The sequence below is a fragment of the Pseudonaja textilis genome, chromosome 2 (assembly GCF_049901715.1).
Source record: "Pseudonaja textilis isolate UNSWEBS1 chromosome 2, rPseTex1.2, whole genome shotgun sequence".
In the NCBI taxonomy this organism is placed as follows: Eukaryota; Metazoa; Chordata; class Lepidosauria; order Squamata; family Elapidae; genus Pseudonaja; species Pseudonaja textilis.
Window position 1 is genome coordinate 162,978,308 of NC_141991.1, and position 11,107 is coordinate 162,989,414.

The 11,107-nt window shown below is 41.7% G+C and overlaps 1 protein-coding gene across 1 annotated transcript; it reads right to left on the reverse strand.

The window, feature by feature from the left end:
* Positions 1-6,481: 6,481 nt before the first annotated feature.
* Positions 6,482-11,107, reverse strand: SPINK2 (serine peptidase inhibitor Kazal type 2). Its single transcript, XM_026712690.2, has 4 exons — positions 10,862-11,107; positions 10,500-10,540; positions 7,611-7,720; positions 6,482-6,636 (listed from the first exon to the last, which is right to left on the reverse strand). The coding sequence occupies exons 1-4, from the start codon at positions 10,899-10,901 to the stop codon at positions 6,588-6,590; spliced, it is 240 nt and encodes a 79-aa protein (XP_026568475.1). The 5' UTR covers positions 10,902-11,107; the 3' UTR covers positions 6,482-6,587.

Here is an 11,107-nt window from a genome sequence, read left to right on the forward strand (position 1 = left end):
TTAACATGCATGTGGTGGGGTTTGCATCATGATACTGCATCCAGCATTTTATCAATTTGGTCCTTGCCAAATATTGTAGCAAAACAAGGGAATGAGGGGACCAACTTTCCCACTGGCTTGTGAGGAGAGCACGGAGTCTCATTTGAAGAAAGGGAAAAAGAATATTCATTTGATACATACAGAAATCCTAATTGAGAGGGAGTGTGGTGTAGTGTATTTTTGTGATTGTGGTGTGTTTTTCTTTTATTTAACTCTAGTCAACTATGGTTAAGACAAAATGGAGTGTAGAACAGACACCAGAAGAGCAGTGATGGGATTCAAATTTTTTACTACCGGGTCTGTGGGCATGGCTTGGTGGGCGTGGTGTGGCTTGGTAGGTGTGGCAGGGGAAGGATACTGTAAAATCTCCATTCCCTCTCCACCCTACTGTTGTGGCTCCGGGCTTGGATTCAGCTCCTGTGATTGATATGAGTTCAAGTGAGGAGGTCATGGCAGAAAAATATGAGCCGGCCTGGCTTAGTGATTGGACTGATAACCAGGATGAGGAGATGGACGTGACAAAGGACGACAGACCTGATGTATTAGAATTGTCAGGACCTTTGACCTCCTCTGGTTCCTTATCTGATCAACAGCCAGGAATGGCTGACAGGGAAGTTTTGAGAGAGTCTTCTAGTGGAGATGAGAACTTGGAAAATTTGTGGTTAAATGTAAAAAATAGAAGACGGTTGAGAAGGCAAAATCAGCTGGAGCGAATGAGAAGAGCAAGTCAGTAAATTAGCATGTTGCCTCAATGAGTATAAAAGGACACAGCTGGGCTGGTACATTTTGCCAGGAACAAAATGACTATTTGAGTGAGGATGTTACAGCAAGGAGCTCTAAGACTGGAGATTTATTGCCAGGACTGGTTTGCTGGACAGAGTAAAGATTTATGCTGTGGTTTCTGCCAGCCGTTATCTTGTAAGACTTCTTTCCATTTGATTTAATTGTGAAACGGCTGCTTTCTGTTTTGTTCATTTGAATTTTGAAGGGGAGTCATAACACCCTACCAACCTGCTTTCCAGCTCTGTTCTTCTGTGCAGGGCAACGAAAGAAGACCCAGCCAATCAGCTGGGACTTGGGAGCCAGAGAATAGATGGGGTGGGGCCAGTCAGAAGTGGTATTTGCCGGTTCTCTGAACTACTCAAAATTTCTGCTACCAGTTCTCCAGAACTGGTCAGAACCTGCTAAATACCACCTCTGACTGCGAAGAGGTATATTAGGCTATAATTGTACATGAAGATTCTCAGTCATCCAAGTCATGGTTGTCCTAAAGGTGCTTTTTCAAAAGGTAACTGGATTTTGTTTTTCCTTGAAGACGTTTCGCTTCTTGTCCAAGAAGCTTCTTCAGTTTGCTTCTTAACTCTCTTTGAGTTAAGCTACAATTCCTAGAATTCTCAGCTACCATTTATTATACTAACACATCTGGAAGATACCAAGTGGGGAAATGTTGGCTTTTGGTGTATCACGTAGCTGGGATTATTTGGTGTCAAATACTTGACAAAGATGTTGTTATAGCTCAGACTTTCTCAGCTCTGTCTGATTTGTCCACTAAGTATAATCACTATTTAAACCATATTAAAACTGTAAAACAGAAGTTGATTAATATCCTATTTCAGACTAGTAAATTATATTCCATATTTTAGATACTTTAGATATTCATGAATGCTCTATTTGCTATTTTACAAGTACACTACAAACTTTCTTTCAAGGTTACTTTAATTTCTATCATACTAAACTGACATAATGGCATTGGTGACTGCAAGGTCAAATAGAAATGATTTTTTTAAATAATAGCTGTGTAAATGTGAGGGTGGCTTCTTGGATTCATGATTACACATTACTTGTTCTCTTTGCTGTATTTTACTAAAGAAAGGGTGTCCCCTTGTGATGGAACCATATACTGTATAGGGACTGCTTCAAACTCTAAGCATGTGCTGTAAAATTAAAGCCAGCTTGACATAAAATAAACAGCTTTGCGTTCAGCAAATTTGCACAGAGAACAGTGAGAATTTATACACATTGCTTCCAAAATTTGATAATGAAGAAAGTTTCACAAAAGGTGAACTATAGGTGACCCCTTTGAGAGAAAGTTGGTGCAATCAGACGTAATCAGAGTGAAAAAATTTTTTAGTCCAATGCTGAACAGTCCAATGATCATCTAAGAAGAATATGTATCCTAAATAGCAAAAATAATTATAGTGGCAAATGTCAGTATTTACTTTTTTTTACACTAAAGAAAATGTCCACAAGCAAGGAAAAAAATAGTGAGAGCAGAAGCAGCTGCCAACTTCCTCCTGGCTTCACCATTAATTTTGCTTGTGAGAAGCTGGCAGAGGGTATCAAAAATCACAATCATGTGACCATGACAACCCTGCAAATGGCCACAAGTTTGTGAATAAAATTAGTCTGAACATGGTGGAAATTTCAATTCCACAGGATTCTTCATAAGGTCCTGGGGTTTTTTTACGCATTAAGTTAGCCAATTTTAGGTAACTTTGATTCATTATACTTTGCAGTATAATGCATAGTTTGGGTTAGCTTGGGAGTACAAACAGATAAATATGAGAATTTTAGTAGTATATGGATTCAGTTAAAACATTTTTTTATTTCCTACTCTGCTGCAAATGCTTTACAGCAAGGGCCTTCAACCTTGGCAAGTTTAAGACTTGTGGACTTCAACTCCCAGAATTCCCAAGCTAACATGACTGGAGAAGGAATTCTGGGAGTTGAAGTCCACAAGTCTTAAAGTTGTCAAGTTTGAAGACCCCTGTTTTACAACATGAATAACTCCTGAATTACTATCTGTTAGTTACTATTAGTATCAGTAATTCAGTATAATTTTTTAAAGATTTCAAATTTACAGTTTTTTAATAGACAAAAGGAAGAAATTAGTTGTAGGTAATATAGGTAATACTCAACTTAAAACGACCACTCAGTTACAACAGACATGGAACCGGTACTTTACAGTCCATTAAGCACCCCCAACTATAATAAATGATCACACTGACCCCGTCACATGACTGCATGTCAGAAAGTTCAGCTTTGGGACCAGTGGTGGGATTCAAATTTTTTTACTACTGGTTCTGTGGGCATGGCTTGGTGGGCGTGGTGTGGCTTGGTGGGCATGGCAGGGGAAGGTTACTGCAAAATCCCATTCCCTCCCCACTAATCTGTTTTCCAGCTCTGTTCCGTGCAGGGCAACAGAAGAAGACCCAGCCGATCAGCTGGGACTCAGGAGGCAGAGAATAGATGGGGGCGAGGCCAGTCAGAGTCCAAACTACTCCAAACTACTCAAAATTTCCACTATTGGTTCTACGAACTACTCAAAATTCCTGCTACCGATTCTCCAGAACTGGTCAGAACCTGCTGAATACCACCTCTGTTTGGGACCCATTACAGCATTTTGCAGTCATTTTTGATTTTTTTGGCTGGTTTCTGGCATTTTTTGCCAGTTTCCGACACCCATTCAAATTAAACCTAATAACTGCAACATTAGTTAACCACCACCATGAAAAAGGGCAGAAAATTACTTCTGGTTATTTGGGTGCCTCAACTTATGACCAGATTTCCAGTCCCAGTTACGGTCATAAGTTGAGGCCAACCTGTAAAGCTTTGAAATATCTCATATTAACAACCAATGATTGAGACATTAAAGAATATATGCTGCTGATCCAGTTCTACAGAGGAATTATTGAGTCTGTCATCTGCACCTCTATAACTGTCTGGTTTGGTTCTGCAGCCCAACAACATAGACACAGACTCCAGAGAGTAATTAGGACTGCAGAAAAAACAATGACTACCAACCTGCCTTCAGTCGAGGACCTGTATACTGCATGAGTCAAAAAGAGGGCTGTGAAAATATTTACAGACCCCTCATACCCCAGACATAAACTGTTTCAACTCCTACCCTCAAAATGACACTATAGAGCAGGCTTGTCCAACCCGCGGCCCACGGGCTGCATGCGGCCCAGGTCGCCTCGTAATGCAGCCCAGTGCCCACCCCAACCTTCATGCCAGAGCCAGCGAGGAGGAGGAGGAGAAGCAGGCGCGAGGCGGGGCGAGGTGAGTGCCAGGCCAAGCAGCAAGGAAAAAGGCGGGCGCCGTCAGAGCGCCACCTCCTGCTGTTGCCGCTGCCGGCACCGCCGCCGCTTCTGCCCCCACCGTCGCTGCCGCTGCTGCCCCTGCTGCTGCTGCCCCTGCTGCCGCCGCTTCTTTCCCCGCTGCCGCCACCGCTTCTGCCCCCGCCGCCGCTTTTGCCCCCGCTTCTTTCCCTGCTACTGCTGCTGCTTCTGCCCCCCCCGCTTCTGCCCCGCCGCCGCTTCTGCCCCCGCCGCCACTTCTGCCCCCGCCACTGCTGCTTCTGCCCCCGCCACCACCACCGCTTCTTCCCCGCCACCGCTGCTGCTTCCCCCCGCCGCTTCTGCCCCTGCCGCCACTTCTTCCCCACCACTGCTGCTGCTTCTGCCCCCGCCAACGCTGCTGCTTCTTCCCCTGCCACTGCTTCTGCCCCTGCCGCCACTTCTTCCCCTGCCACCGCTGCTGCTTCTGCCCCCGCCGCCGCTTCTGTCCCCGCCGCCACTTCTGCCCCCACCACTGCCGCTTCTTCCCCTGCCACCGCTGCCGCTTCTGCCCCCGTGGAGGTGGCAGAAGCGGCGGCGGTGGCAGGGGAAGAAGCAGCAGCGGTGGCGGGGAAGGCTTCTGCCCCCGCCACTGCTGCTGCTGCTTCTGCCTTCCAGTCCTGCCTCATCCAGCCGGGCCATTAGCAGGAGGAGAGGTAGGCGTGAGGCGGGCGAGCTTTCTCTCCCCCTTCCCCCACCGCAAAATTTGGCCGGAAAATAAACTGTGATAAAAAAAACCGTGATAAAAAAACCGTGATAAAAAATAATTTTAATTAATAATAAATAATAAAAACATCTGACTAACTTCATTTCCAAATAAATTTAATATGTTAACTATGTTTTCTATGGTTTTTTGGGATGATCAGGTATCGTTACTGTTATTTTATTTTATGTGCGGCCCAAACCAAATTTTCATCTTCTAATGTGGCCCAGGGAAGGTAAAAGGTTGGACACCCCTGCTATAGAGCATTGCACACCAGAACAACTAGACACAAGAACAGTTTTTCCCCAAATGCCATCATTCTGCTAAACAAATAACTCCCTCAACACTGTCCAACTATTTACAAAGTCTGCACTACTATTACTGTTAAACTTCTCATCACTCCTTATAACCCATCCCCTCCCACTTGTAACTGTATGACTGTAACTTTGTCACTTGTATCCTTACAATTTATATTGACTGTTTCCTAGTATGATTTGGTTGCTTATTGTACCCTATGGCTATCATTAAATGTTGTACCTTATGATTCTTGACTCTTGAATTTATCTTTTCTTTTATGTACAGAGAGCATTTGCTCCAAGACAAATTCCTTGTGTGTCCGATCACACTTTTCCAATAAAGAATTCTATTCTATATGAAAAATGCAATAGCTTGCAGCTACAATACGTGCAGCTATATAAGTATTTCAAGTAAAATAAATAAAAGCTATATAAGTATTTCAAGTAAAATAAATTAATTTTTCATGTTTATTGGATGGTATCAAAATTAAAGCTTTTGATTAATCAATTTTATGTTAGGAAAAATATATTGAAAGTATACACATTTTTAATATTGAATATTAAAATAATGGAAGGGATGTATATCTGAAACAATCATATGGCTTAAAATTTGTGATTTTGAATCCTATACTAAAACCTAAGAATTTATTATGAAGGGAAACTGCAGTTATTGAGCAAAGGTGTAGGAAAAAGTATACTACAGTAGCTTATAACAAACAGTGATAATTTGCAGTATCTTGGGTTAATGATCATGCATTCATACTGTTTGTGAATTTACTCTTTATCAAAATAATGAGAAGTCTGAAGAACATGGCTCTATGTGGCCAAGGTTTCATGGTGCATATAACTATAAATCTATAGACTTTTTTTGCCAAATATATGCTTGTGTGTGTTCATATAAATAGCTGTACAAGCCAGTGAAAATATTGCATGTTAACAAGGGATGCCAAAAGACCAAATGGCACTGCCTTGCAGGAAGAACATCATAACAAGATGAAAAACCAAATTAGTTCCATTTCTGATCAGAGGAGTAAATGCTCCTTGCTAGAAAGTACATTTGGTTCCACATGTTGATTTCCTCAGTCTGAGAAAACATAAAGGAGCATTTCTTGGCTTCATCCCTTAGTTGGAGGCCAAGAGTTGCCGAGTTCTACGTATCCAAGTTGAATTAAGCCTGGTCTGAGGGATCGTACGGTACTTATACCTTCTGTTGATTGAGAATGATTTCTTTGAAAAATGAGGGTTAAATCTAAAAACAAAAACCCACCATAAAATTTTGAAAAAAGTTCTTTCAACAAAACATTTGAAGTAAGCAAGATGCAGAAGCTGGATAAAAGCATGTAAGCTCGCATTTATTTAAACAGTTTTAAAGGCACATTTAAACTTCTCAGCAGGATTTGTGTTTTCTTTTTCTGTTTCTTGAACCTCTTCTCATGAACAGGCACTCTTATACGCAATTTGTATATCCCCGTCCTTGTCTCTGTAAGGGAAAAAATCAAACACATTGTTAGGTTATGCTAGCATGGATTGGAGTAGGTACTGCAAAGAAGTACTACTGTAGTTATCTCTTTTCTTTCATTGCTACCAGGAGATTAATAGGCTTTTCATAGGAGATAAAACTAGCTTTGCAATCAAATTTTGATATATTCTTTATGTTCCTCCAGAAAGCAAAAAATAGGCAATTATTTTCCTTACCTCCCCAAATTAGATTTGTATTTCTTAAAAGTGCTTTATGTTAGATGCTTTCATAATCGTTTCTGTGATTACATTGCTCAATCAGTTCAAAAATTATGCAGCAGAAAGATTGTGAGGGTTTCTAAGGAGAAAACTGAGAACATATTCAGTTGGATAATTTTCACATAGGACCAGAGAATTCTGAGTGGGAACGTGGAGACAGAATAAATTTGGCAAGTGGGATCAACAATCTATGGAAACACTATTGCCTGATATTAGAATTGCAAATTGGATTGGAAATTGATGTAAATTACCTAATAATTTATAGTGATCCTACTATCAATGACCTGTTTGATCTATACTCTAAAAACACAAATCTTCATTTGTGAAGATTGCATTGTTTGAATATCCCTCCCCCAAAGTCAAACATTATTAAAATGTAAAGACCCCCGTAAGAAAGAAAGAAAACAAAAGAATGGCTATTTCCAGGAGTATCTAACTATCTAGTATCTAAATATCTAACTCTTGGAAATAGCCAATATTGTATACTATCGAGAAATAACTGGTTTTGCAATTTTGTGACTCTCTCCTGTCTATGAATGTCAGTCAGACGTTACATTCTTCCAGAGTGGAAAAATCATTGACTTCCCAATAGGTTTTCAGAGGAGCTGAGAGATAGGAAGTTGAAATGAAGTGAGTGCTTAAGCACAGATGCCCCAATCGAATCTTATAAAGCTCATGCCACCTTACATAAATAATTATCTTCTAGTTTCAAATTACCTGTTTGTCATACAAAGCATACATTCATTTGCATATGTTTCTCCATCAGTTCCGCAAACTGGATTAAAATTCCTTGGGCATCCAGGCAGGGCATACAAGTTACACTGGGGCTGGAAATAGACAGATATAGCACTTAGGCTTAGGCATACATATACATACATACATACATACATACATATATACATACATACATACATGGTACTCAGCTTTGTTCGGGTATTTTCCCACGTCATTGTAGTTGTGCTTTTAAAATTGTAGCAACGTTTCGGCAGAATCTCATCTGCTATCATCAGGCTTCTGTATTGTGTTCGTCTGTGAGTCAGACTTTTAAAGACCTTTTAAAACCTTTTAAAGACCTGTAAAAGTCTGACTCACAGACGAACACAATACAGAAGCCTGATGATGGCAGATGAGATTCTGCCGAAACGTTGCTACAACTTTAAAAGCACAACTACAATGACGTGAGAAAATACCCGAACAAAGCTGAATACCATACACGTAAGTACCCGCGAAAACTTAAGAAAACAAATATCAGACCTCTACGGGGAGGAAATAAACAGCCAGACCAAAACCTATGAGAAGCTAGAAATTAAAAGAGCAGGAATACTATGTGACCTCAAATTCCTACGCAGCTTGCAGAGACAACAATGCAACACCAACCTGCTTCAAATTAACATTTCATCACAGCACAGCAGCTACTAAATGTATCCTGAAAAGAACTGAAATGGCTCTACTCAGGAACGAGCTCCACAGAAAGAGATTCCAATTGGATCAGTTAAACAAAGATTTGCTAGCACGACACCTGGAATTGAGCAGAAAAATCCACCCTCTACTTTGGGACAACATAAAACAACTTACAACTTGAAGAGCTGAAACTGAAACCACTTACAAAAATGACAAACTCTTAAAGAAACTAAAGAAATTAGAACATGATAAGAAAGCCCCCAACAACTCACAACACCTGAAACAGTTAGTATATAATGTTTCCAACAGAGAACTCACCAAAACAGAAACAGAGGTCCTAACCAAGGATTCAATTATGCTATAGCACCCCCAAAAATCCCCACAGAATCCATCATATGTGCAGTAGAATCCAGCCTAACTAAATTAAATACAGATGAAGCTGATAGAATAAGATACCAAGTTACTAACTTCCTATGCACGAGCAAACCACCCAAAAGCAACTTGCACAAAGAAGAACTAAAAGCACTGCAAGCCCTAAAAAAGGATAGGATCTTGATGTGATGCCTGTGTAGTATCTTACTGATTTTGTCTGTAGTACCTCTTATGTAGGGTAGGACAGCTGTTCCATAGGTCTGTTCATCTTCTAGGTCTCCATTATGTCTCAGTGTGTTTTTGTGGATCAGGCCTGTGATTTTGCTTTTGTGGAAGCCATTGGCTGCCAGTACTTTAGTCAGGGTGCATAGTTCAGTCTTTATGTGTGTCTTGTCTGCCAGGCGTTTGGTTCTGGCAATTAGTGTTTTGGCCACAGAGTTTATCTATGCTGGGTGGTGGTGGGATTGGGCATTGAGGTAGCGGTTGGTGTGTGTTTTCTTCTGGTATATGGTGTGTCCTAGTGTGCTATCAGTTTTTTTGTAGATTAATACACACTAGGAATGGTAGTTGTTTGTTTGTTTCCGTTTCCATGGTGAGTTTGATTTTGGGGTGTACGCTGTTTTCTTAACACACCTAAACAGCACACACCCAGCACACACAGACATCCTAAGAAACCCCAAAGATAAAATTGACCTGGAAAACCAAGGCATATATGAAGTTCCCTGCGCATCATGCCCTGCCACATACACTGGACAGACCAATAGAAGAATAAGTTATTAATGAAGAACTATATTAGAAAGTTATTAAGAGTGAAAAAATTCCTTTAGGAGTATAAGAACCTAAACTGAGCAGCAACTTCCTCTCCATTATACAATTCCCTACCCTTTGGATATGGATATCAAATTCTTCCTTTTTACATTTGTTTCTTGTAGTTCAGTGACTTCCAGATGGTTACCTTAGATTTCTAATTCACATTTCAACATCAAACGATTTTTTTTCATTTGATGTTGAAAAAAATAAGAGAGGAAAAAAGGAGGAAACTAGAAAGTCCAAACTTTCAACCCAGTCTTTTCTTTCTAAACAAAAACATGGTTGGTAATGCAAGCCTAAGTCTAATATTCATATGGAATACTATATCTACAGCTAAGCATAGTGAAAACATACCATATATTTGCCCTTTATGAGAAACTATAATTTTCTAACCCATCAATCTTTGCAGCAAAAATGCACAACTCCATATGACAATTAAAACTGAGGATTGGAGTGGGGAGGGCTAGCATTTATTTTCAAAGGACGAAAGATGTTGCCTAAATTTTTATTTCTACTAGGATTTAGTCTCCAAATTGTTTTTTTTTTTTTTTTTTTCTGTGCAGCTAACATACCCCAGAAACATTTTGGTTCATGTTTACTCTCTGAGGTCTATAGCTTAAAGCTCACAAGCGCCAACATCATCTGTGGGCATACAGTAAACAGTTTTTTTCCTTTCTCTGCTGAAGAGCGGTCCAGCAACGGGAACTTCCTAATTATGGGACACATCTTTCTGGTCCAAAAGAGGGAAGCTTCTCATCCTGATGGGACATGACTTTCTGGTCCAAAAGAGGGAAGATTCTCATCTGAGCTCTGATTTCTATTTTGAGTCTCTGATAGCTCCGAGTACAAAAAGCCTGTCCCGTTGCCATCCAGGGGGCTCCAAGCCCTCCCTCGAGCTTGCGGCAGGATGAAAAAAGAGCCAGCAACCCTACTTTGAAATGAACTTTTTCATGAACTTTGCAAATTACAAAGTAAGCCTGGGATGAAAAGAGCTTGCTTACTCCTTGGATTCTCAACACTCACCTCCGTGCTACTTGTCGCAAGAGAAATCAGCAACAGGAGTCCTCGGGTGGAGAGAGAAAAAGGATGGAGAGGTTACTAGGGGAGACCAAAGTCTCGCACAAATAATTGCCATGGTTACCGTACCACCCTCCCTCCCAAACTCGGTACTCTCTCGGGGCTGCCAACTGACCCACATGGAGAGCGCTGCCAAGGATTTCCCCTGCGTCCTCGGACAGCGACCCGATGCGTAGGAAAGCATCGCAGGAGGCGGGAAGGGATTAACGTTTCAACCGCGGCCGGGTTTGCTGGAAGCAGAGCGGCTGGAAAAAGCCGGCCACCCGCTTCCCGCGCCTGAGCGGGGAGGGAGAGACGCGCGGCGGTACCTGCCAGCGCCCACAGCAGCCGCACCATCACCTTCTTCATGATGGGAGGGAGAAAAACAAACGCCTGGCGAGACGCGCTCGCCGCTCCAGTTATAGCGTGCGCTGGGAGAGGCCACGCCCCCTGCCCTCGGCACAACGACGGTTCTGCCCACTTGCTCGTCCGAGAGCCCTTGCCGCCTCCGCCTCTTCTGTGCGCGTGCGCAGTGAGTTAGTTGGGGGGGTGCTTAGAGCTGGTGGTTCAACGCG